The sequence below is a fragment of the Megascapheus bottae genome, chromosome 16, assembly GCF_031878675.1.
Source record: "Megascapheus bottae isolate mThoBot1 chromosome 16, mThoBot2.hap1, whole genome shotgun sequence".
Classification (NCBI taxonomy): domain Eukaryota; kingdom Metazoa; phylum Chordata; class Mammalia; order Rodentia; family Geomyidae; genus Megascapheus; species Megascapheus bottae.
In genome coordinates this window covers 20180335-20208322 of record NC_143524.1, presented here as the reverse complement: position 1 = coordinate 20208322, position 27988 = coordinate 20180335, and the positions used below count along the sequence as shown (strand labels likewise).

The following is a 27988-nucleotide window of genomic DNA, read 5'->3' as shown; positions in this document are numbered from 1 at the left end:
TATATTCCATCCAGAGTATATAGAACTTTCAGAATCCTACCAATAGCTTTTATAAAAATGAAACTATGAATACATGGACTTGGAAGAATATATTTGTAAATAGTGAGAAGAAAAAAGACAAAATATAACCAGAATAAATAATTTATACTACAGGAGCTGCCTTCCTTTCTTTCTTTCTTCCTTCCTTTCTTCCTTTCTTTTCTTTTCTTTTCTTTTCTTTGTTAAAAAAGGAAATTTATAAGCCAGGTACTGGTGGCTCACACCTGCAACCCTAGCTATAAGGGGGCTGAGATCAGAGGACTAAGGTTTGAAGCCAACCTAGGCAGAAGAGTCCCTCTGAGGTTCTTATCTCCAATTAATCACTCAAAAGCTGGAAGTAGAACTGTGGCTCCAAATGGTGGTAGAGTGGTGGCCTTCACCAAATGAGCTTAGGCCCTGAATTCAAACCCTATGACTGATCCCCACCCCCCCCAAAAAAGACATTATTAGGACTTCCCCAACTTTGTATCACCCACAGCACCAAGCAACCACAGAAAGCCCCTGATCAGAATCCAGAGCTTCTCTGGTAGCTTTGCTTTTGGGTTTCCTGAGTTGTCGATGTCAGTAGTTTCTGCTTCATTAATGATTTTGTTTTTAACCATCTTCTTTGTACTTCTGAAAAATGGAAATGATGATATAAAAGGATACCCATCTGTTAGGTTACCTTCCTTATTTTCTTTTTTAAGAAAAGGAACTTAAACCACTTTATGAAAAATCTCATTTAAAGTCTCTTCTAGGCTTGGGCATTATCCTCATGACCCCTCTTAAACTGTTCTCATAGTACACAGGGGCTGTTTTGAACTCAACTTTTTGACCCTCTGTAGTTGCCGTATGGATGTAGTTGCCATGTGGATGATCAGTTATGTCTTTTATACTTCACTGTTGTAGCATGTCAGGTTTGTTTGTTTTTTAATCTTTTTGCTATGATTATTGAACTGGATTGTTTCCAGTTCTCTAGTTTTATAAACAATGCTGCAGATGACTTGTCTTTGTCTGTGTTGAATTTATTTTTGTTAGAGATTGTTAAATGTATCTTATTCTCAAAATGAGGTAACCAGGCCCAGGGTCACATTCGAGAAAGACTCAAGGAAATAAATAGTGCTGCCCAAGTGCTTATTTGTACAGACACACTCCTGTGTGACGAAAATTGGGACACTTGCATGTCCCAATTTGGATAGATCCGAAAATGGTGCCCAGACCCTATAAGCACTCAACAGGTTTGTACTCCAGGATCAAAGGAATAAGACTGTTTTCTTTCTGCCTATGAAGTTAAAGGAAGACCAAATGGAAGGAACCCAGCAGTCTGTAACCTATGCGCTATGCTGTAAAGGGGAAAAAGAAATACTTTTAGCAGGTTGCGAGATAACATTGGACCAATATCTTGTGAGTTTGTGCAATATTCAAAAATAGCTTTATCACTACTGGTTTTCTCATCCAGAACAGTCAGCAATGTCAAATTGCTTATTGTTTTGTTTTGTTTTGTTTTTCAAATCTTTGGTCCCTAGAGCTTTTGTATCAAGATTAATTGGCTGACAATAAAACAGCCTGGCACCAGTGGCTCATGTCTGCAACCCTTGCTACTCAGGAGGCTGAAATCTGAGGATTGTGGTTCAAAGCAGCCTAAGCAGGAAAATTTGTGAGACTCATCTCCAATTAACCAGAAAAATACTGGAAGTGGAGCGGTGAGTGGAGTGATAGAATAAGCCTGAAGGAAAGGGATAAGGGAAGCACACAGGCCCTAAGTTCAAGCACCAGTACTGGAGCACATGTGTAGGCAAATGCTCACATGCACAGACTCTTAATAAGTGATCTTCTTTACCTTTACAGCTATTATGCAATAGGACTATACACAACAAGAATTCAGGGACTGGCAGCTAGGTGTTTCTTCAGCAGTGATCGCAGGAGACACTCCCTGGGAATGTCTTTCAATCTCTAGAAGGAATCCATGGTCCAACACAGAAGACATGCTCAATAAGGATTGCATCCCACACCTGTAGATGCTTATATTTTCTAAGATGCAGTGGTTAATAATGGTTTTGGTAAAAGTTATAGCTCGGAAGAGAACAAGGGAAGGGGTGACATTGTCCAAAAAGAAGTATACTATTTATTTTATATAACTGCAACCTCTCTAGACAACTCCTTTATAATAACAAGATTTTTTTTTATTGTCAGAGTAATATATAGAGAGGTTACAGTTACATTCATCAGGTAGTGGGTGCATTACTTCTTGAACATTGATACCCCTTCTCATGTTTTTTGTTCCCCTTCCAATCATCTTGTTTTCTCCTTTCCTTCCCTATTTCAAATAAACAAATATATATATATATATATATATACACACACACACACACAATAAACCAAGTAACAAGGTCAGATACAGTAATCGCATGAGGTTAACCATAAGGGGAAAAAAGAGAAAATAAATAACTTCACATAGTACATTAAGAACAACAATCACAAAGATAAACCTCTTACAACAAGATTTTTTTGTTATAGTTCTTCTGATTCACCACTAGGCAAATCATAGGTGTTATCTAAACAGTCCTTCATAGAGGGAAAATTCCATGGGAAAAGCAAGGATATTGCTAAGTATGTTGTTTATCCAGTCAACATACATTCACAAAAAAGCTCATGGTCAGGAATTAGCACTCAGTCATGTGTTATATCTATCTAGGTGTTATATCCTATTCTGAGACATGTTAGTAACCAACTTTTCACAGCAACGCAAGTGGCTCACACTTCTAACTTTCATTCCTTCTTTCTCTGAGCCTCTATTGCTTTCTTTTTTAAAGAAAGACCTGCTTTGCTGGAGGGAGCGCATGCTCCTTCAGCCCCTAGGAAAAGTGAGTATCTTTTACCATAGTCCGTCCTTATCCTTTCTTCCTTGTTGTTTTCCTCTTCCTCTAGAAATGCAAAGCAAGGTCCTCCCTTCTCATTGCCCCTGCCCAACCCCTAATCCTTACCCACCTCACCCAAGACTTCTGCCAGGACTGGTCTGTAGGCTGCAGCAATGGCCTTGGAGTGACCAAATTAGCTCTGTTCATTACCTTCCTATGGTAGTACCTCAGAGAAATAGCTATCAGGTGCTTTAGAGTTCACCTAGCCAATGTTTTGATGTCAAAGAGGCGACACGCTCTCCTATTGATGACTGCTATTTGGCTCCAGACCCCAAGGTTGCTAAGTGTTTTGTTTGGATATTGTGCAATGACAGAGCTAAAGACCTCATCTGCATCGTCTGGGGCCTTTGATGTTCTTCTCTTCTCCTGAGCCATGGCTGTTTCCTTTCTGTGTTTTATAAATCTCCTCTCAGCCATCTCAGCTGCTCAGTGGCAAAGCCCTGATCTCCCTGTTCTGAGGCCAAATGATCCTCTCTTGGTACCTGCCTTCATTTCCCTAGTACCATCCTTCCAATCACTGTGATCACTAACCACTGCATCCCTGGAAGCTTCAATCTTTGATGTTCAACCCCGACTCAGGGTTAATCCTAATGGAAACAAAAGAACTCACCTCCTTTGAAGGCCCAGAGACATCCTAGCATCTGGCCCTGTCTCCACACTTGCATGCCAATTTAATTTACTCATGGATTTTGCTGGAGGACCATTGTTCTATCTCCTAACAATGTAAAATGAGAAGTTCAACTTGTTTTAAGATAGCTTTCAGTGGCTTCTCCGGAGAGTAGCATCATTTCTCAGGATGTATCCATCTGAATGTGAATCATCAAACTACACGAATAGTGAAGGGACCAATAAGACTGGTTGGCACTGCTTCATATTGGAGGTAAGGCACATTCATGTATCTAAGGGCCTATCAAGTTCTACAGTAAAGTAACCTACCCAATTTTGCCTGACCAAATCATGCCAAAGGTTGTAGAAACACAGGACCTATTTTTTTGTTTGTTTCTTTTGGCAAGGGTTGAAACAGGGCCTCACTATGGAACCTAAAGTGACCTGGAATTTTCCATTCTCCTGTCTCCTCCTCTCAAATGATGGGATTATAAGCATGGACCACCCCACTCATCTATGTCTTACTTTCTTATGTATTACATACTGTATGAAGTTCAGAGATCTAAGGCATATACTCCACCCAGTGATACATTATTCTAACAGAAGTACAGTGTGAAAAGCAGAGTCTTGGTTCCCAGTTAGGGCAGGGGATGGGAGAAGAGAGGCCAGGAGGCACCAAATATGTGCAAGTAACTTAATGGCAGTGCTTTCGCCTGACGTCTTCCTCACGTGCATGTGGGGGTATTACAAACCATCTCTGGCCCCACTGTGATCACTTGACAGGCTATCTCTGGTGCTAATTTCAGCTCTAATCTGAAATTTCCACAGAAGCCATTGCATCTGCAAAAGGATTGTACTTTCCTAATTGCTGCTCTCATTAGGCCAAAAATAGTTTCACAGTAATCCACCAGTATCTTTCAGAGCTTCATATATATATATATATATATATATATATATATATATATATACATACATACATACATAACCAGGCACGGTGGCTCACACCTGTAATCCTAGCTACTCAGGAGGCTGAGATCTAAAGATCAAGGTTCAGAGCCAGCCTGGGCACAAAAGGATCTTAGACTCTTATTTCCAATTAATCTAGAAAATGGGAAGTGGGGCTTGGCTCAAGGGTAGGGGAGTAGCCTTGAGCTGAAGAGCTCAGGGACAAAGCCCAGGCCCAGGGGTAGGGTGGTAGATTTGAACTGAAGAACTCAGAGACAGCACCCAGACCGAGTTCAAGCCCCATGACTCACACACTCAAAAATAATAGATCAATCAATGTACGTAAAAGTGTCTGGCATATAGTATGCTATATAGATAACTATACCATCATTAGTACTTATTTATTCATCATTGTCTCTATGAACTTTTAATGCCCTTTGACCAGTTTTGCTACTGAGAATTGCCATTGAAATCTTGGCAAGTCTACAGAGAACTGGATTTTCTGGTATCAGATCTCTTGGCAGCTGAACACATTCAAGTTCCAGTTACTGCAAGTACATGGTTCTTTCTGGCACTTAGCACTCTTGGCCATCAACACTAGGTATCCTTCATTGACAAGTTTCTGTCTGAGTTCTCCCCATGGATTCCCTTGTTTCAATCCTCCAATGAAAATTCCCATTGGTAGACAAAAAAGGGACTAAGAGGCTGAGTAGCTTGCCCAAGTTCAGGTCAGTGGCACACCCTCCAGACTCCAGAGCCTGTTTATTTCTAGAGGAGATGGAGCAGCCTGACTATTCAAAAGAGCATAGAGGCAGAGGGTGATACAGGTGATGTGTGGAAAGCCTAGCCATCTTTTGGGATCATGTAGAGAAAAGAGCCAGTTAGCAGACTCGTGAGATTCTACCTGAGAGGTTGAACAATATCACCTTCCCACTCCCGAAGGCAGAACAGGGGGTACTCTATGAATATCTGAGAAAGGGGGGAGTCTGCAGCCTGCAGTCTCACAGGGACAAGGGAAAAGGGGAGAGCAGTGGAGAGGCATCTTGTAACTTAGGACCCCAGCCAGGAGGACAAAGCCACCACAAGTGACACTTTGGGATTGGCCAAAAGATTTTTTCAAACACACTTGGGATTCCGAAACAGAGGATGCACCTTACAGTGCTTGCCAGCAGTGGACCTATAAGCATGGGTTTCCCAGCAGTTCCAACACATCTGGGTCTGTGTAGGAGTGACCAACAGCAGAGTGATGAGCACGGTGCTTTATGCAGAGTCCTTCCAGCAATGTTCAGGGAATTACCCATAAAGGCAAAGAGAAAGAAAGTTCCTTTGCCAGCAAGTATTCCAGCTGGGGATTGAAACAAGGAGGGGTGAAAACCATGTCTGGAGTAGTGCTTGGTATAGGACAGTGCTGTTTGCATACGAAGGGTATACCCACCTGTCCTCACTAATTCCTTCTTGTTTGAGGCCCTGTGGTAACACCATAGCTAAATAAAGCAGGCCAGGCCTAGGACTGCACTGAGCAAAGATTTCCATTTCTAGCATGGAGAAGCCATCTGATAGAGAGCACTAGAAAAGGAGGGGCTGAGTAAGAAGAGGGAGTCCCACTATCATGGACCCATTCTGTGTACAGGCAGTTCTAGGCATGCATCTCTTTTTCCAGCACTAAATGCTACCAAAGGAGTGAAGACGGAAAGTCATACTGGAGCTGGGGTCCAGGCTGACAAATCAGTGCTCTGCCTCTAGTTCAGTATCGTATGGATGGACACTGCAGACATTGCTATATGGTTTTTTGTCCTGGTTACACCAGGACTATGAGACTGCCAAGCGAGGACTGTACAGATGAAGTGACTAGCAGAGACACTGAATGACAGCTCCATATCCATCTTGTGTACAACTTCCTGTGGCAGGGATAGAAGTGGATAGCTCAGGAAGTGACCCTGAGGTGGCCAGAGAATTGACTGGCCTTCTCTCTAACTAGAAATAACAGATCAAGGGCATTTCTAGTCTTGAGGGTAGACTATTTCTATGCCATGTAGACAAACCCCCCTAGGCATCCACTGATGCCACTCTGTACCCATTCCTGATCATATGGTAAAACTGGTTTAACTAAAGTCCCGTGACTGGCCTTTCTGCATGTAAGACTCCGAGGTCAGCATATTCAACACCAATTAGTGTAACATCCTCGAATCTCTGTGATCAGCAAAGTCTATATTTAATTTTCACATGTGGATTTGTCAGCTGGAAAAAACTCTTCATCTCTCCAAATGTTGCTCAGCTGTCTGTCTGGGACTCTGGAAAACCTTGCATTTTCCATTCCTGAACAATGTCTATTGCATTATGATACAATTGTAATAATCCAGGACAACTTGTCATTCTAGCTTACATGTCTGTTTTTCTATCTCCCTATAATTAAGCTGAGCGTTCTTTCACCTAGAGCCCTACAACTCACCTTAATTCTTCAAGAATCAGCATAATATCACTGGTCTACATCACTAGGTCTTCTAAAGGGACAATTTTGTTCCCCAGGACAATTTCTCAGACAACACATCATTCAGTCCTGAGACAACCTGGGAGATGAGCCTCACACCCATTTTACAGATGAGAAAACAGAGGGTCTGAAAAATGTACCTGCTGAGTGGCAAAGCTGGGACTTGAGACCAGCACCATCTGAACCACAGGCAAAGCTATACAGGCCCGTTGAGAATACTTGGCCATGTCTGGCAACCCTTTAGTTCCTCACTAAGAGAAAGTAGAGAGCAGGGTATTTCAAAGGTCTGGCGGGTAGAAGCCAGCAACACTGCTAAGCATCAAATAGCCATCCACAGTCCTAAATTCCCAGAGTGCCAAGATCAAGACACCCCAATCTATATAGTCTATAGTTAAATGCTACCCATTTCTACTTGTCCAGCTGCACAAGCTGCTTTGCTTCTTGAATATCTGCTGCACCTCTATACAAGGAGCACACTTCCCCATCCTTGAACAACTGCTTAGCCACGTGACTTCTTTGGTCCATGTGAACATGCCCCTTGTGCCTCCACCACTTCCTTCCACTTTGTCACTTAGGCCAGTGGTAACTTAGGCTAGTAACCACCTGCCACTTAGTTTGAAACCTTTCTCAAAGGTTTGAATGCTACTCTGCCTGTGCCTACAGGGACCAGAATTATTGGGGAAACAATCTCCCTGGCGCAGCCATCAACAAATGATTGACAAGTACAGATGTCAATACCCCAGCTAGCTCTTGTGATTCTGGACAGGTAACTCTGAAGCATGACATTTGGCTTCCAGAATTTCCCCATGGGCAATGAGACTGAACTTGAGTTGCTCATAAGGGCAGTTGGTTTAATAGTCCACCTTCTCCTAGCTTACTTTCCACTTCTCTGGGACAGAAGGAGTTTCCTGTGCCTAATTGAGCTGCATAAATTTGAATGTTGTCCTAGAATCTTCTTATAGGAGTCCAAGCCAATTCAGACTAGAAGTTACAATTGTCAATCAGAAACATTAAGAGCCTTCCCACTGAGAACATTATGCTAACTAAAATGAACTCCAACATATGGAAACAAGAGTTTGTTTTTTAATGTGTGAGGTTATTTTTTCTTTCATTTTTTTACCTCTTTGGTTTATACATTTAAAAAAATTGATACCCTGTGTCATATATATATATATATATATATATATATATATATATGTTTATCTGATTTGGGAAAGGGAAAAGGAACGACAAAATGGTTAGACAAAGGACCAAGGGTAAACCAACAGGATACTTTGTTGGAAATGAACTTTACAACTTGCTGGGAGGGGAGTCAGGGGGAAGGGAAAGTGAGAGAAAACTAGGGAGGGGTAAGACTGTTCAACAAGAACAGTTACTACTTTATTTATGTAACTATAACTCCTCTGTGCAGCACCTTTACAATAAAATTAAATTTAAAAAAAAGTGCAGAGGTGTGGCTTACGTTGTAGAGTAACAGCTATGAGTAGGAAAAAATCAAACAAGCACAAATGGAAGGCCTTGAGTTCAAGTCCCAATACTGGCACTGTCGCATACACACACACACACACACACACACACACACACACACACACACACAGCTCCTTATGCTAAGTAAAGTTGTTTTCTTGGGACAGGGCTGGAGACAATAGGAATTTTCCATCTCTTCTTGTCACAGTTTTGATCCTCTTCTAGCTCCTTCAAGCTGAGATTTTTTTCTTAAAACCAGAACATAAGAGTTTCTACCTCATATTACAAAATCCCTAAGAAAATGTTCATCCAACAGTCATGCTCAGTCATAACTGTCACTATTAGGGAAGACTATCAAATGTGTGAGATATGTGGATACCTATCTACCAGGCCCAGTTAAGCAGTCTGTCAGTCACACAACCTCCTCACTAAGATACTGCCTGAAGGAATAGTAAGACTTGGCATCTGCACTTAAAGTCATGTATTTTTACTCCTGTCTGTTTTGCCTTTCCTAGCTCTCCAGGCGTCATGACTCACACTAAAAATACAGGAACACTGGGGTGTAGAAATAAGCTATCCCCCAAGGCAGATCCAGGCCCAGCTGTAAGGCACCTGCCAGCTCGTTGGTCCCAAAGCACAAGGGACTTGCCCTGGAATTCATGTGGCAGACCGCACATGAGGGCAGGGCCTCGTCTAAGAGCACCTGGAGAAGCGTGAGTACTTGCAGAGCCCAGCTACTCATCTCATGATGGGCTGGGGACGGTTAATGTCAGTCCTGTACGTTTTTATTTTTAATGTCCCATTTATACCTTGCCCACCTGAGCTTAATTACACCTGGAGACCATTTGTCAAAAGAATAGCAAAGCCCACTTGTGGAAGAGGACACACAAAGTGGGTTGCTCCAGCTCTTTCTCCTGTCTCTCTCTGACTTAACATCCCCAAGCCCCGCTCCTCAGTGGACTGAGATTGGGTAGCAGAAAAAACACCTTGCCTGGATGGAGTTCTCTTTTCCACTTCTCTCTCAGAGAATGGGGAAGTGGGACACACTAGAACTCACATTACGGATGGATGGCTCTTGTTGTGGAGTTCAGAATGGGAAAAAGGGAGGGTTAAACACATTGAAGAAAAAAAAGAATCTTCAAGCTACCTTTCAATACACCCTACTGGGTCTAGTGGTATTGTGGGACCTCCATCCTCAGGCTACAATAAGCTTGCAAAGATCAAGTACATGTGACCAACCACAGGGTGACAGCCAGCGCACACTTGAAGAGCTTCTGCCAGAGGTCTGGGGCCTTATTGGGAGCCCTGGGATACAGAACAGTACAGAAAACCTACACCCATGGAATGACTTGGGTTTGGTCACTTGAGCAAAGCATGGGAAGGTGTCAGCAGAGGTGGAGGGTCGAATTCACCCATCTACATCCCTCCACCTTCAAGCCTGATAACAACCCTCAGTGAGACCCCACACTGCGGGAGGTCACCTTCTCCCACCCCACAACTTCACCTCCAGTTCTGTGTCTCTACATCCTAACCACCCATGGGCACCCATGTTTGGTTTTGAAAGAAAATCTTGATTCTGTCCATTCAGGAGCAGCTTCACATCATCACCAAACTAGGCTGATCTGTTAAAACCTCTGAGAGATTTCACTCTCTCTAGGCACATCAACAATGTGTGTCTTTATGGGCAACTCTAGTTATCCATTGCTCTTTGTCACAAAACTCAGAGCCACAAAGCAGCATACAATTAAGAACTTTTCTTATACACAGTGAGAAGACTGAAGGGCAGAAGACACAGCATAGGTCTTTGCTTGTAATAAAGTCTCCCAACTGCATTGTCTCCAGCCTCAACAAGTGGAAAACCAGACTGTCTCTAAGCAAACACTTAACTCATTGTTGTCCTCAATTTAATCCCCTTAGAAATGGGGATTATGTCAGGATCCAGTTAACATTGGCTGTCTTGGGAAGGTTGCATAACCAATATGATTAATTTCAGCTCATTGATAGAAAAGGAGAAGACAGGAGAGAAAAGGTGAGATCCCACTAAAAGCATGCAACACAGAGAAAATGAATCTAGTACCTGTCACACAGGAAGTGCTACGTTAATGCCAGATCATGTCGCTGTTAGTAATACAACGATTAGGCTGCCCTGATTATTCTAAATCTGTAGCTGCGTCTGGGTGATGCCATTCAAGGAGACAATGCAAATTATTTTCAAAGGCAGGCAGACAGCTGGACTCCCTTGCCTCTGATGTGTACCTTGGTAGCTCCTATCTAGCAATATGGGAACTCAAAGCCTTCACTTGAGGCTTGAAAAGATTTCAAGGATTTCTTTTTTCCATGAGAAATCCAGGCTGGAGAGACAGACATTTGATTGAATTTTCCAATGAGAAGCATATGTCCTGGGTACGTAACACTTCCTCTACTCACATATGGATGGAAACAATGCTAAGTACATTTTGTCCCCAGAACTGACTGACTCCTGCTTATTCTTCCAGGCTTAACTTTATCATTGAAATCCCAGGATATTGACAAGAACTTCTGGACAATTATTAATCATGTAATTCCCAACAGTTAATGAAGTCCATGAAGTCCAGACACACACACACACACACACACACACACACACACACACACACACACACACACACACACCCCGAATTGGGAAGAAGCTATGGCCTCTCTCTTTCCTTTTCCATGACTACTATTAACAACATCTAAGCAGTTGCATTAAACATTAGCAGAAAAAAAGCAAAGATATTACTAATGTTCATGCTGGCTCAGATTCATCTTATTAAGCTAGTTTCTGACTCTTCCAGATATTCTATAAAAGATCTATTATGATTCACACATTTCTATAACCTGTCGATACTGTTATTTAATCCCCTGGGTCAAATTTAAAAACAAAACAAAAAGAACAGCTCACTGTTGGATAGGACAGTCAGCATTAGATGACACTCCTCTGCCTTCCACAGGCCTGCGAAATGGAATATGTCTTTGTATAATTATCAGGAAACCTTCCGTTCCCTGGATCATTAAATTTCACCCAAGTATTCCACCAAAAGGAATTTGAGTTTTGTTTTGGCTTTGAGAATAACCCCAGTCACCACCTCATCCATCCACTGGGTACACTAACCTTTACTGAACGCTGCAGTCCTTGGGTCTCTTCATGGATACATGCACGAGAGTCACTCTGAGTGATCTTGTGATAAAGAGTTTTATTTTAAATCCCAGCTAGTCTGCGCTGCTCCCATGACTGGTCTGATCTCTTGACACATCTTTATCAGGTTCTATAAAGAGCCAGGGAAAGACAGTGCAAACAAATTTTCTGTTTCTTTCCTTCTTTCCTCTCTTCTGGTCAGTTCTGTTCCATCAACGACTCCCACCTCCTCTGCCTAAACAGAGGTCAAGGGGAATCAAGGATAAAGATAATCAAGGGACAAACTGAGGAAGCCCAGGGCTCCCTGCAGAGTTAGTGCTAAGGCAGCTTAGCAGCAAGTGTCATGGCTCCCGTACATGGCTTTCTGCTTGTTTGCAGTGCTCTGGGTATTTTTAGGATCTGCAGGGAGAAGCTAAGCCACACAGGGTGGCTGTTATGTTACTAATGACACCCTGTGCTCCAAGACACTGGATTCACAGCGCCCGCTGAAGCTGTTGGGAACTGCCACATGATTAATAGATTGGGAGATAGAAAGCAATATTTGATTTCAAAATCACACATACATGGAGGTGGAGACTGATCATTTGTTTAGCTAGCCTTGATGGAACATCAAGAATCTATTTCTCATGAAGAAGATAGTTGATGCTTTCCTGAAGTATAGATCCTTAGTGTTAACGTTTCCCCCCACCACTTTGCACACAATGAAATTTAGCCATGACCTACCTACTTCTCTGTTGTAGTCAGAATGTTTTCGTTTCTGGAAAGATAAACACATTCACTTTGGGGCAAATAAGAGAGGGTGCTAGCCTCTTGCTGAGTCCAGTATCTCATGGAATCCTGGGAGAGGAGGCAAAATGACAGCACAAGCACTCTTGTCAAATGCATGCTAGATGGAAGGCTGTGAGATGAATCAGCAAAAGCAGAGGTGGAAAGGAGTTTCTTCAAACAATACCTTAAAACTCAAAAGAATTTTAACTGCAAGTGTATAACCCATGTGCCCAACTTCGGCTGATCTTACATTCCACCTGGAATCCAGACGATGACTATTTTTCACATGGCCCTAGTGAATTCTGATCTTATCCTTTGAATACATATAGAGAAATGAATGGGACACACCCTCTTCCTGAATGAGGCAGGCCAACCCACAGGCCTCCTGCACACACAGCAGCTAGGCATGATTCAAAAATGATGAATACATATCAGATCCAAGAATCCTAAGCTCTCAGAGAGTTTGAGCTAGAATTTCCATGGATGACAGAATATGATTCATCACAGAAGTGGATACCCCAGATGGAGTATCAACACATCTACCAAGGTGCCTCTTACATTTCAGTCCCAACTTCCTAAGTTGCCACAAGGCAAAGCAGCAGCAGCATAGAATTTTGGCTACTCATGGGCCTGTTCTCTTGAATAATCTCACAGAGACCTAAGACCACAGGCTCTGGGGGAATTACAGGGGTTTCCACTACAGGAGAGGACCAAGTGACGACCCAGGCTTGAGCCCACAGCTGCAAAGTCAGCTCCTGGTTTTCCCCGTACTGCTTTGGACCTACAAGGCAGCCACATGCCTAATAACAAAATCCCTATAGCAGGTGACATAGTTGAACTTCCCAGAAGTATGTGGTTTATACAAGGATCACGCCAAGAAGTACAGTGATTTAAAAAAAAAAAAAGATTTTTTTTCCCCACATGCTGAACAATGAGATCTCACACTATCTGGAAAACTGTTCGAAGACCCAGAGTGAATCAGTGGGAAAGATGAAATAGAGACATGTAAAAATCAATGCGGTCCCTCCCCCGATCCTCTATAACCTGTATCTTAAAAAGGCCAGTAAATCTCCTATCCTAAACCAACTCTGCTCTCTTCTTATGAATTAGGGAAATGGTCTGTGTAGAACACAGAATGGAGATAACATATTGAGAATCTGTAACATAACAAACACATTTCAAACAGATTCTCATTTTCTCTTCATGACAGCCTTGCAAGGAAAATACAACTACCTCTATCTGTTTTCTGACGGGAAAACAGAGACCCAGAGAAGTTAGGCAATTTCCCCCAAGGTTGCAGAGCTTGTTTGTCTGGTTCTAAATCTATACATTTTGCCAACCTTTGTCTCCCATTCTCCCCCAGGGAGAAGACCCTACATAGAGTCATGGGGACCAGCAAATTAATTTGTTTAGAAAAACGTTAAAAAGAATACAGTGAAACCCACTAGACACTATGTTGGAAATGAGCTATACAACTTAATCGGGGAAGGAATGGTGGAGGGAAGTCAGGAGGAAAAAAACTGGGAGTGAATGAGGAAGGGTAGTGACACTATTCAAAAGGAAATGTAACCCCCTCTATACATCACCTTTACAATAATTTTTTTTTGCCAGTCTCAGGGCTTGAAATCACGGTCTGGGCACTGTCCTTGGGCTTTCTGAAGGCTAGGTCTCTACCCCTTGAGCCACAGTACCACTTCTGGCTTTTTCTGTGTATGTGGTACTAAGGAATTGAACCCAGGGTTTCATGCATGCTAGGCAAGCACTCTGCCATTAGACCACGCTCTACAATAACATTTTAATAAATAAATAAAAAGTAATTTAAAAAACTGTTAAAGATATACTATTCGAGACCCCATTTGTTACTTCAGAATGGGCTACATCAGCCATCTTCTCTCCAACCAGACTTTCTCCCAAGGATGTTCCCTCTGGTTTTCAAGGTTCTCCTCAGAATCTTCCAAGTGATCTTCCATAACAATTTGATTTTATCTTGGGCTCACTGCTGGATCTCAGGGTGAAATTAGTCTCATCACAGTTAGATACACTTAGGGGAGATAGACGACAAGGAGCAAAGCAGCCTCTAAATATTAGAGCACTTGGGCAGAGGGAAGGAAGTAGCAAGATAGCAAGGAAGGGAGGAGGAAAGGAAGAAAGGGGAGGGAGGGAGATAGAAAGGAGAGAAGAGGAAAGGGAGAGGAAGGAAGGAAGGAAGGAAGGAAGGAAGGAAGGCAGGCAGGCAGGCAGGCAGGCAAAAAAGCAAGAAGAGAGGAAGCAATAGGAAAAATTTAGACACCATGGCTCATGCCTGTAATTCTAGCTACTCTTTAATCCTAGCTACTCAAGAGGCTGAGATCTGGGGATAGGATGGTGGTTTCACAAGACTCTGACCTCCAAATAAGCACCAAAAAATCCAGAAGCAGAGCTGTGGCTCAAATGATAGATCAACTTAAGCTACAAAAAAAAAATCCTTGGGAACAGTGCCTAGACCCTGAGTTCAAAAGAGAGAGAGACAGAAACAGAGACAGAGACAGAGAGACAGAGGTAGAGAGAAACAGAGAAAGGAAGGGAGGAGAGGAGGAAAAGAAGGAGAAAATAAGAGAGGGAAGGTAATGTGGAAAAGATGACAGGGTTGAATTTTATATTTGCAAACCCCAAAAGCAGAATTTATGAACCTTTATATAGCTACTTTATCTACTACACTGAGAGAGCAGCAATACAAGAACTTTGCTCACTTCTCCCTTACTGTGTCCTTGTATTGTACAAAGCCTCTATAAGTCATCTACCTCCCTATCTCCACTGCCAATAATGGATGCGTTCACTGACTGGGTCCTGGACAAAGCTCATGAAGAATTCACTCCAGGATGACTGACAGGAGAATGTATGGCTACCATGGCAACAACTGAAAGGCCTATTTGTGGTGGTGGTTTTATATCTGGGGTGTTTTTCTGTGAATAATTACTGAAGACACCTCATTTGTAAGAGTAGTTGTGAATAAGCAGAGAAGGTATCTTGAAAGTGCGGTATGAGCTGTTAAATATCAAGACATTCTTAGCTCCACACTGTACCCTTCTGGAAGAAAGGGGAAATGACAGCAATGCATTTCATTTCTAGATCTGGTTAGCTGTGATCATATCCACAGCATCTTGCACACTTAACCACTGTTTTCTTAGCATGAATTCTCCAGATTATCTTGTATACTGCCTATGAGGTCTGCATTATCTCTCCAGTTTAGAGGGGGGGAAGGAGTGAAGCCAAGACTCAGAGCACATGGCCCAAACCTAGGTTTGAAGAGATGCTGGCAGGGTTTAGAGCCCAGTCAGCCTCCATGAAAAGGCTGTTATTTCTACATACAGATGCTATGAGACAGAAAGAAAGTAGAACCCATTTGGAAATTTTCTGGGAACATATTCAAGGAAACAACTTAAACAATCACTGAAAAAGGAAAATCCAAATGGGTCTGTATGACCCATTCCAGTTGCCTTTCATTGCATTTTCTGAGGACCTGGGAGAAATGCAGGCTTTCCCCAGTTCATTCATAGTGTCATTCTTCATGAAGGATCACAATTCAAAGACAGTGTGGGTAGAAGTCTGTGTGACACTGACCTCAACTACCAAAAGGCCTCAAGTGGAGCTGTGATGCAAGTAGAAAAGCACCAGTCTTAAGCAGAAAAACCAAGCAAGAGTGTGAGGTCCTGAGTTCAAGCCCCAGTACCAACACACACACACACACACACACACACACACACACACACACACATACACACAATTATTATCTAGCCCGTGCAAAAATAAGTTGTTCATCACCTCATAGAATATAGGACACAGTGTCTGCCAGGAATAGCGCTATATCGTAGATATTGCTGTCCCTTGGAATCTGGAAGGCACCAGTTCCAGGACCCCTACCCACACTGTGTACCTTAAGATCTGAGGACACACAAGTCCCTGGTAGGAAATAGTGCTGTGTTGGCTTTGTAACTTATGTTAAATCATCCCCTGTAATTAACTTTACCTCTATACTCGTTTAATACTAATACAATGCAAAAATCTTGTACATTGTTGGGCTGTGTTGTTTAGGGGCTTCTGACAAGAAAATGTGCATATATATGTTCAGAAAATATAATTCATTTTCTTCCAGTGTTTTCTATCTGCAGTTGATAGAAGGCCTGGATATTAAACCCACAGATTCAGAAAGCCACCTCTGTGTGTTCCTAACAATGTAGAAAATAATCTTTCAAGTAGCATTTTTTGTCAACATGTTACAAATGGCAGCCTGAGTGATTTGTTTGTCTGAGGTTATAAAAATGGGTGGGAGGTGACAGGTTGGGATTTGAACCCTTGCCCATCTTTGAAGAAATTCTGTGTATCGGCTCTTCCTTTGTGTACTCTCCTGCCCCCACAAACTACAGCTATATACCATCTTTGTTTATTTGTTTTTGTATTTGTTTTGGCCAGTGCTAGGACTTAGACTCAGGGCCTGGGCACTGTCCTTGAATTTTCTCAAAACTAGCACTCTACCTTTAAGCCACAGTACCCTTCTGGCTATTCTGTGTATGTAGTACCAAGGAATCAAACCCAGGGCTTTATGCATGGTAGGCAGGCACTCTACAATGAGACCATACTCCCAGTCCCTACAGTATCCCATCTTTATTAACTGAGACAAGCCAACACCTACCTGAGCATCAGCCTCTGTGGTGGGAAAGAAGGACAGGTGTGGGAAAGGGACGAGATCTTCTCAGGGAATTTAGGAGTCTGAATTCAGATAGATGCAGCTCTTGAGATAGCCAAATTGTAAAGCACTCAAACCCGCCCGCACCCCCTGACACACACATCTCCCTGAAGGAGGTGAGGAGTTTTCATTAAGATTGACATCTTAATGGCTTCCATTTTTCAACCCCCAGCTCTTAAGAGCTTCAGCACCAGATTTCATAGGCACAGATAGTCAAAGTCACTTTGAAAACAGTGTTTGGGAAAAGAATTCCTGGAGTTGTTAAGTGAAAAAGCCAATAATAGTAAAGTTTGCAAAGCAATACCTTATCTGGGTAAACAAATGAAAATCATTCACAACTAGCCCATTGTGTGTGTGTGTGTGTGTGTGTGTGTGTGTGTGTGTGTGTGTGTGTGTGCGCGCGCGCGTGCGCGCGCGCACGTGCGTGTCCATGCATGTATCTATTGAACATTATTTTTATAGAGTAGATAGAATTTACTTATATCTACTTGTAAATTTTTGTATCATGTGAAGTGTATTGCTTGCATAAATTCATTGAAAAAGCACGTGATTTGGTTTTGAAGGTTTTGCTATTATTGTTTAGTTCATTGTAAAACCTCCATTGATCTTGGAAGACAAAGAATACAAACTCGGGCCAATAGAAATATGAAGTAGACCTATGACCTTTTAGGATCCTGTCAGACAGGCGTTCATGCAGTTAACGTTGAGCAAAAGTGATGCTGCAGCACCCCCCTGTGTCCAGGGCAATGGAAGTCACAGGAACAGGTTAAGAGCCTGCCTATTACTGTTGTGGGACTATCTGGCGCAGACTGTTGGGATTTCCCTGAGCCAAACAGCAGTTCCATGCTTATTAACTTTGTTATTCAAACATCTTCTTGCCAGACTAGACATCTGAGAAGCCTGGAACTCCTGAGACCCATCCCTGACTGCCAAAGAGAAAGGGCCAGGGTTCCCACACTCTTTTCCCCAAGGGCAGCAGAGAATCTTGAGAAAAATCTACCAGACTATATGCCCTGGGCCCTTCAGTGTCCCTCCAGCCTTGCTATCCTCAGGATCCTCTTTGCTAGAAGATTCAGCTGCTGCAAGGTACATAAACACATTTTGAAAGTTTTCTATTTCTAGAAGACTCAAGTTTATATATCTCCAAGGGACACAAACATAACCAGGCTTCCATGCAATAGAGTTTGAATCATCCCGCGTCCCAGCACTGGTCAAAGGATATATGAATATATATATATGTATAATATATATATATGCTATCATCCCCAATTTTCCATAGGGATAGATGAGGAATCTGAAGCCCCAAGAGGCCAAGTCATGGCCCTATAATAAGTAGCAGGTTCTAGATTCTAGCATCACTATGTCCTTTATTCACCGGAGTCCTGTACTGATGTGTTGATCAGAGTGTGATGTCCCCACCTGCCACTTAGGTAGCACAGTGAACCACTGCAGATTTAGCAGCCTGGGCCTGAATCTGTTGACATCAAAGGCTACTTTTCAAATGTTAGAGAAAGTCCCGAGTTCAAACCCCAATATCACACCAAGAAAAGACACTGATAAAAATACACAGAAGTACAAATAGACTAATTTCACTTTCCCAATGGAAAAAGATAATTCTCTAATTTTAGTACCAAGGGAACGAATACAGAGTTTAAAAAATTACTGAGTAAGCCAACAGAAACAATGGGAATTAGGCCAACTGGACTCACTCCTGCTTTACATCCCTTGAGAGTTCACACTGTGGCCTCACTGTAGATTAGCTGCTACCAGGCTACCATTCCACCAGCAAGGACAAGAAGGATGCCAGACATCATGCAAGCTGGGATCTCGTCTAGTTATGAGGCTTGAAGAGGGTCATTCCTAGTCGCTAGCAGCTGGCTCTTTACTGAGATCCATTCTTGTGATATGGTTGCCAGTGGTCATGTTATAAAAGCTAAAGGAAGAGAAAAAGACTCTGCAATAGAAAGGCAGATGGGTTTTGGGGTGAATGGATTTAAACATATAAATTACATTTGCTTTTTACAAAGCATTTTTCACTGTGGGCACTGGTGATTCATGCCTATAATCCTAGCTATACAGGAGGTTGAGATCTGAGGATTGCAGCCTTGGCAGGAAAGCCCACAAGAATACTCTTATCTCCAGAAAAAAAAACTATTCAGAAAAGCCAGAAGTGACACTGTGGCTCAAGTTGTACAGCACTAACCTTGGGAAAAATGAAGTTCAGGGACAGTGACTAGGCCCCGAGTTCAAGCCCCAGGACTGGCAGCAAACCAAAAAAAAAAAAAAAAGCAAAAAGTCTTTTTCTCCTAAGTGGTAAGTAAGAGTTATGATTTATAATTTCACAAAGGCTCTTAGAAAATCAGAAGAGGGGAGATCTCAAGTTGGGCCAGAGCAGCATTCTTCCAGCAGCTACCCCATTGTACTGCTCATAGTGATTACTTATGATTCAAGGATGGCCCAGAGTGGACAACAGTGGAGATGGTCGCTCCACAGGCCACCCCATTCCCTACACGTAGGTCTTGAGACTGGCTGATGAAGGACTGGAAGAAAGAGGGCTTCTGAGGCCTGAGAGTTTGACCTTGTGGTAAGAATGCTTGCCTAGCATTCACAAAGACCTAGGTTTGATTCCTTGGTACATACAAAGAAAAGGCCAGAAGTGGTGCTGTGGGTCAGGTCTTAGAGCTCTAGCCTTGAGAAGAGCCCAAGACCTCAGGCCCTGAGTTCAAGCCCCAGGACAAGCAAATTAGAAAGAAAGAAAAGAAAGAAAGCAAGAAAGCAAGCAAGAAAGAAAGAAAATAAAGAGGGCTTCTAAGAACAGAGCTTGAGCTTGACACCCAGAGTGAGTTATCTCTCAGTAGACCTCCTGCCCAAAGTCTTTCTCATAAAGCTTTTCACTTAAGCCCTAAAAGTAACAAGTTGGATGACCATCTTTTACATTGTTATTTCTTTTTTAGTCTCCTATGGAATCTGTACATTGAGAACCACGCTGGGCTTGCGAAGCTCAGGAGAATGAAGGAAGAAGGGAACAAAGGGCAGTCTGACTCTGTCCATCTCACCCTGCCATCCAAACAGAACAGAACCACGCTGAAGGAAAGTCCCAAAAACCCCAGCATCTGAGAAGAGGAGGACCAAGGTAATGGGAAGGATGCAGATAAAGAAGGCAACACATCTTCTAAAATTTATGTACTGGGCAGAAAAGGGTAAACTCTGAGTATGTCCAAGCTATGCATGGTTTTCAGCTTTGGGTAGGATACTGTGGTTGGAAGGTTTGTGTTCCTCCAGACTCCTTGTGTTGACATCCTAATTCCTAGGTGATGGTGTTAGAAGACAGGGAAAGTGATTAGGTTCCATAGGCAGAGCCCTCATGACTAGGATGAGTGCCCTTATAAAAGTGAACTCATTCTTCCTTATGTTTAGACACAAAGAGAAAGTGCCATCTATAAGAAACCAAGAAACAAGTTTTTACAAGACACTGTACCTGTCCCCACCTTGACCACAAACTTCTCAGCATCCAGAATGGTGAAAAACAAAGCTCTATTATGTATATGCCATCCTAGCCCGAATGAACTAAGACACGAGAGAACCTCATTTCCTTTCTCCAAGTCCTGAAAACTCGGAGTCACACGAGGATATAATGATGGAAAGGTTTCTGGCACAAGTGGTGGCAGTGCTGGGATTCAAATCCCAGCCCACTCTACTATGACCTTGGGACTTAGGAAAATGGTGGAGGGAGGAGGGGCAGGACCAAATGTTCTAGAACATTCTGAGTTCATGGTGACAAGTAGAAACACAATATGTGAGTCAATTTGGTATTCATTTCTAGCCTGCATAGCTACTCATTACTTTTAGTTCGAAAGCAAGTGAAACAAAAAGATGGTCTTAATTTGACCTCAGAAGCATAGTTCAACCTTGAAGGACAGTCTGCAAAAGCAGTCCTTAATACCTCTCTGAAAGTTAATAAGTCTATAGCAACCCTATGGTGTATGGAGTGAGGATTTCTCAAACAGATATTTGGTAAACCTAGTTTATCTAGTAATAGAAGTTATGGCATGTCAGGAAGATGATGTGAGTTACTCAGTCTTCAGGGTGTTAACGACAATCTAAAATCTTCCTTTAAGTAGAAGAAAACTTAAGTCAATACTTCATCTACTCAATTCCCTCTGGTCTTCAAGAATCAGAGGAAACTTTATTCTGAAGAACCCATCCAAAGCTTCTGCAAGGAAGGAAGGACACCACGCTGGCCCCATATCACCTGCCCATGACAGGCCCACCACATTCCAGAAGACACTTCTCTGGAGCAAATTTATTTGCAACAGCCTGCAAGTTACTTCTAGAATGAAACTGTTTAGCTTGCAATCCATTCCTACCAGTCTAGAAAGGGCAGGGCCACCTACATTTGCATTTAACACAGACTTATTGCTCCTCTTTCCTCCTTCCCTTTCCCTCATCCTGCCATCTGTCCAATTTAATCTCCCTTTGTCCCTAAGGAAGTTCAGCCAAGCATTAAGCCCTACAAATGCCTCCAATAGTCATATGGGAAAAAGAAAGAAATAGTTTTCATTATTTGGCCCAAAATACATTAACTTCAACCTATCCAGACAATTAAAGCAAAACATATGGTTTCACTTGCTTTGTGTATCCAAAATTCCTCAATCCACCAGCTTGCTTTGTTAACATGGGCGTTGCTATCATAGACTTTAGGTCAGCGATTAAAATCTAGGTAAGCACAGCAGGAGGTGGTGGTAGCTGATGAGGGCCAGGACTGGGTCGCAAGTCAGGATAGCTTTGGATAGAAGTCAAGCCAGCAGTGATGGAGGATGGGCCACAGAGGCCTTTTCCAAGTGTATCTAGCTCGTTAGATGATGTAATTCGAATCCAAACAGAGGATAGTCAATCTTCCTATCTGCGCCAAAAAGACATGATGAAAGGAAGGGAAACAAGTTCAAAGGCAGGAGCCAGCCCTGAGTTAAATCAGAAGCCACTCTACTCCGTGGTTCGTGCACTGGAAACTTGGACCCCAGTGTTAGGGTAGTGAAGTGATGGAAGCTTGAAGTTATAAATGGACTAACTAACGATGCTGGCCTCACAGAATGAGTCAGGTCTCATGGCAGTTAGTTAGGCCCCAAAAGAGAACGCTGTTAGAAAACAAGACTGTCCTGTGTGCTGGTCTCTTCTGCATGTAGCCATTCCCTTGCCACAAAACAGTTCTTGCAGTAAAATAGTAAAGGGTGCTCTTACCACAATGTTGATGCCTTCTTCTACTTGGACTTTCACTATTTGAATCATGAGTCAAACAATGTTACTTTACAATACTCAGTTACAGATAGTTTGTTATTGCAGCATAAAATGGACATTTTTTTCTGCAGAAAGCAATCAGCTGAGAGTAAATATTTAGAAATAACAATTAGAGACCTATATAATTATAGATAAATCAGATTGTGTCTTATAATATTTGTAAAAGCCCTAATACTGAAGAATATGATATTTTCAATACAGACTGATGTGGGATGTCAGGAAAAATACATAAATATGAAGATTCAATATTGCAAAAATATCTTACCTAGACTTACTTTGGTTCATGTGGTAAGAAATCTAAAATTAACCTGAGCCATACAATTAGTTACTAGACACTGAAATGAAGTTGACTGAAACAAAAAGAGAACTGTATTTGAGAACCTGCAGGAGCAAGACTGTATAATTGGACAGTATGAGTACAGTATGGGCACACTGACTTCACTCCTAACAATCTAGCCCAAGGAAAAGATGAGATTAGCAAGGAAAGCTTAAGTTGTATAGACAAGATGTTTATAAGTGTGAAAAATTAGAATTCAGCTTAATATCTAACAGGAGGAGATTGATTTTGAAGTCATGATATATCTGCAAAATGGAAGCCAACATACACCATATAGATTCACTTATTCACATGTTAAACACTGCTAGGTGAAAATAAAATTACATTCACTTTTAAATATCTCTGATTATAATCTTTAGACTACATTACTATCTTTATACTTAAAAAGTACTGAAATGTAACTATGCATCTATAATGAAATGTAAATATGCATTTAAAATGAAATAGTCTAATAACTGGAGTCAGACGTGCTACCGTTGTGCCACGAGGTCCCGTGAAATAGCCTAATAATTAAAAGTTATTTATAGCTTGTTAGTGAGATAATGAATGTTATAGCCTTGTACAGTCTTGATAGTAAATAAACTGGGTGGTAATGGCTCATATCTGTAATCTTTGTTACTCAGGCGGTTGGGATCTGAGAATCAAGGTTTGAAGCCAGCACAGACAGAAAAGTCTGTGAAACTCTTACCTCCAATTAACTAGCCAAAAATAAAAATCAGAAGTGGCAGTGTAGAACAGTGCCAGCCTTGAAAGAAAAAGTGAAGCAAGAGTATAAGGTCCTGAGTTCAAGCCTCAGAATTGGCACTGGCACACACACACACACACACACACACACACACACACACACACACACGCGCGCGCACATCAATTTTAGGTAAAGTGAATACATTTATTGTCGATGAACATTAAACCTCTAAATGTGCCTTCCTGCTGTTATATACCATATATATCTGTCTCTGAAAAAAAAATCAGCATCCTATGAAAATTTCAGGGTGAGAAAACACGAAAAACTATAGCATCAGGAACAAAGTGTTTCTAACAACCTGATTTATCTGAAAAAAAATTATGTAGACATTTTTGAGTGCCTAAGTGTGTGTGTGTGTGTGTGTGTGTGTGTGTGTGTGTGTGTGCTTTAATTGGGAGATAAAACCATCTTTTTCTGCACCACACATAGGTTTCCTCTACCCTACATCCTTACTCACCTGATAATTACCATGTTCTATCACGTCTTCCTCAGTTGAGCAAAATCATCTGTGAGTTTGCCACTCTGAAATTACTGACTAAATACACCTGATCTGCCTTAAGGTCTTGAGAATCTTGGACCGCCATTAGTTAGGGTTATCGAAGGTTAACTTCACTGTGAGGATATTTCAGGTCTTAGCTATCATAGATGGTAATAGCCATCAATTGCATCTCGGATCACTCTATGGCATCTCTCCCAGTCCAAGACCTGAATACCCCTTCTGCTCCCTGGCCTACAGTCCAGCATGTTCTTAAATAATCAGTGCAATTTCAGATCATCTCTGACTGGAAAATTTACTGGAGATTACAATACTCCTCACTTGCAGAGACTAATATAATAGTTTTAAAAGAAATATTTGTCTTTGTCTCAGGTTACTGATAAATATCTAAAATCTTTAGAATCTTAACGTAGTGACAGGATAAGTGTCTTGGTATGCCAATGAGGTGACGGGTGGCTGAAGGTCTGCAGACAGCTTCAGGATGAACCAGTCATCAGCAAGACCTACCCCAAATTAATATCCCAGGGAGAGGAGAGGAGAGGAGCATCCGTGGCCAATGAGTTAAAATCAATTGGGTCCACATAACAAAACCTCTGCACACACAACAAAAGGATGGATGAGAAGTACTTCTCTGTTGGTAGAAGATGGGACACTTAAAAAGTCAGGTACATTCTGCGTGCTCTGAATCCTTCCTACTTTCCTGGGCCCATGTCGCATCTCCCCTTGGCCATTTCTGAAACGTATTCTGTATTATAAACTGAGAAACATGGGAATCAAGTATAGTTGATAATTCTGTGAGCTGCTCTAGTGAATCACAGAGCAGAAGGGCAGAACATGGAAAGCTCCTGGATTTATGACATTGGAAGTGTGGGCAAGCTTTCAGGACTGAGCCCTTAACATTTATTCCAGGCATACAATGTCTGAATTAAGCTGCGTCATAGGACACCCTACTGGAGTCAGGAAAAGAAAAAAAAAAACAACATTCTGCCTTTGGGAGTTAAAAGTGTAGTGAGTAAAAATAATTGATAGATTAAAAGTTAATAATAGAAAAATCAACAAACAAACCTTGGAGAAAGCAAATACACTACTCATAGGATCAAAGGGATCCAGATCTACATTCTAATCTTATCACCTAGGGCGCGGGGTGGCTTTGACCAATATACTTGTGGGTGTTCACCACAGGATAGCAAAGTGATTTGTAAAATCTAGAGGCTGAAGGAAAACTCAGTTTAAGTTTCGCAAGCTCAAAGTGATAGTACAGTTCCAAGAAGAAAAATGACAGTCATCATTACAGGGAATAAAACACGTTCCAGGTACTAAGCTGGGCACTTTCCAAAGGTCTTATCTGAATTTTCTTTAGAACCCCATCAGGTGGGAGCTGTTATCCCTACTAAAAACAATGAGCAATGGAACAGGAACTTTTACTTGGGTCTTTCTTAGAAACAAACGCAAAAAAAAAAAAAAACCTATTATTATTCCTGTTTATAGTGCTGGCTCCCAGCTGTTGTGTGCTGAGTATCTCCTATTCTAGATCTCTGAAAGGAGGAAGATATTCTCAAGGTCATCTTTCATGCTCATGACATTCCCTGTCACCCTCAAGAATACATTATCCAAGCCTGCACATGCCTGACTTCCCAGAAGATCCAGCCACATAATCTGTGAGTGGGGAGGGCAAAATAACAATTTGAAGCCTTTTGCTATTAAAAATTACAAGATGCTAATAATCAAATATTAATCCAAAGAAATACACCCAAGTCAGGAATTTGCTTTACTTCCCTATTTATGTCCAGAGAACCTGAGATTATCCTAAAAAAAAAAAAGCCAGAAGTTCCTATGTTAAAAGAATCCATCCAGGGAGAGCTTTTCAACCACTTTCATGTATTTATTCAACAACTATCCTGTGATCTACAGACATGAGGCTCTCAAAGCCCAATTTAAAATGCTTCTTGGTGAGACATGAAAGCCATACTTGGTAGAATCAGAATTTCCCTGCCTTCTGAACATATGCACAAGCTGTCATCTCATCGAAATGCCTCAGCTGTGCTTAACTCAAAGAAGAGTTCTCTTTAGATAGACATATGGACACAAGGGTGAACCCCGGACTCCTGAGGGAATGCGTCCTTTAGCAAAAACACAGTGTTTTCATCCCTATGTTAATTCTGTTGCCAATTGGGTTGGAACACCAGCTAGTTCTTCTGGGGTGGCTGGTTAGTTTGGAAAGAATATCTGCTTTCATGCTGCCATTCTCATCTTGTTTACTCTGAGTTCTTTCCAACCTTTCCAAAATGTCCTCGTTAATCCCTCAAGTACCCCCGCCCCCATGCTTTCAGTCTTCCCTTCCATTCTATGGCTGCCACCTCCGTCTTAAAAAGTTCCACAGTGAGATAGAACCGCTCGGTCATACCTGAGTTCCAGAACCAGTTGATCCTGTTCAAACCACACTACGATTCTCTGAGAGGAAGAGAACAAGGTGAGGCCACAGGGCCAGGACGACGGTAAACGGTGCCTGCTGTCCACTTCCTCCCAGTCTCTTGGGTGTCCTCACTAGCCACAAGTGTCCCAGTGTGGCCTGGCCTCCAGAAAGTGCTGACTCTGGCTGATCTAAGCACTCCAGGTCACTTAGAATGTAAATAACCAAAGTGGTAGGACTTCCCTTCTTAAAAATCCAGCCAACAGCTGGTGCTGGCCTGAGAAAGGACACTGCCCTCTGGCTCTAGCTTCAGAGCTACAGGAAAATCCTCATTGTCCTGCAGCTGGCAGCACATGACTCCACCTCGCCCCCTACTGGATGAATGGGATAGTCCTTTCTGATCATTGAACAATAACAATAGGGTGTGTTGAACTGCCTTGAAACCTACAGAGAGTAGACAGAAAGCTGGCATATTCCTCCTTGCCACAGACAGTGGTCTCAGTATCAGAGAAGCTAGGCAGTTTTAAATATCTGATTGTAATTTTACTTCAAAACCAGCAGCTTGAAAGGCACTAATTATAAATCTAAGAGGAATCTAACATTTTCTCTAAGGTTTCAGCTGAACATTTTCCCGAGGGAAGGGGGCTTCATGCATAAGTCCCTCATCCAATCACAGACCTTTTCCTTCCCTTCCTCTACAAGTGCCCTCCTAAACATGGTTTTACATTCTAACTAAACAAGAGACAAATATACCCCCCCAAAAGAAATCACACACACACACACACACACACACACGCACACACACACACACACACACACACATGACCAGTCACCTGTAAACTGAAAACTACATTTCAGTTTAGAAATTTCTAACATTTCTATTTAGCTTACTAGGAAATACATGTATTAACTACAAGACATTACCCTCTAGACTTGTAGAAAACCACAATCTGTAGGAAATCAACTCTACTGGGAATAGCAAATGCCCTAAAAATCTCTTGACTAGTTAAAAGCAACAATCTTATCAGCTGCTGCTAAGTTTTCTTCTTGTAAAGCACTTGTGTAAGCCATTAAACTGTCAAGCTTTGGATTGTATTCACCAAAGCAATTTGTAAAACCATCTGACGGAGATCCCTTTGATATCTAAATTTGCTGAATTACTTCCATTTTCTCTTTGCTCTCTTTTACAAAATACAGGGAGAGGAACAGACACCCATGATTCTGAGGGGATATGATAGTCCTAAGGAAGGCAGGTACTACAGCTAATGACAATAGACCACAGATGTAATCTATCCCAGAGAGGGGAACGAGAACATAAGCAACCATGACAAATACATTTTGGGCTCTATAGCTACTTACCAAGTGATTGTTCTTATTACCTACCTATTGACTCATTTCTTGTGTATGCTGGTGCTGGGATATGAACTCAGGGCCTCACACTGTTGCTTGGCTTTTTCCCTCAATACTGACACTCTACCACTTGAGCCATACCTCCACTTCCAGTTTTTATTTGTTTGTTTTGCTGGTTAGAGATAAGAGTTTCATACAATTTTCTGGCTGTGAATCTTGATGCTGCACATCTCAGCCTCCTGAGGAGATAGGTACAGACGTGAAC

At 42.0% G+C, this 27988-nt stretch overlaps 1 protein-coding gene across 5 annotated transcripts in view; it reads right to left on the bottom strand.

The window, feature by feature from the left end:
• The window catches only part of Slc1a2 (solute carrier family 1 member 2), a 111153-nt gene that overhangs the window by 69100 nt on the left and 14065 nt on the right, over positions 1 to 27988 (bottom strand). The window contains exon 1 of one of the 5 annotated variants that reach the window (XM_090347885.1): positions 26368 to 26469. The exons of 1 other annotated variant lie outside the window; for it this stretch is intronic. Coding sequence is in view for 1 of the 4 variants with exons in the window: in XM_090347882.1 (XP_090204008.1) it covers positions 3007 to 3083 (77 nt within the window). In the remaining 3 variants the exon portion in view is untranslated. Of the gene's footprint in view, positions 1 to 3006; positions 3089 to 26367; positions 26470 to 27988 lie in introns of those variants that run through there. 3 more of the 5 variants (XM_090347882.1, XM_090347884.1, XM_090347881.1) reach the window with 3 other exon arrangements.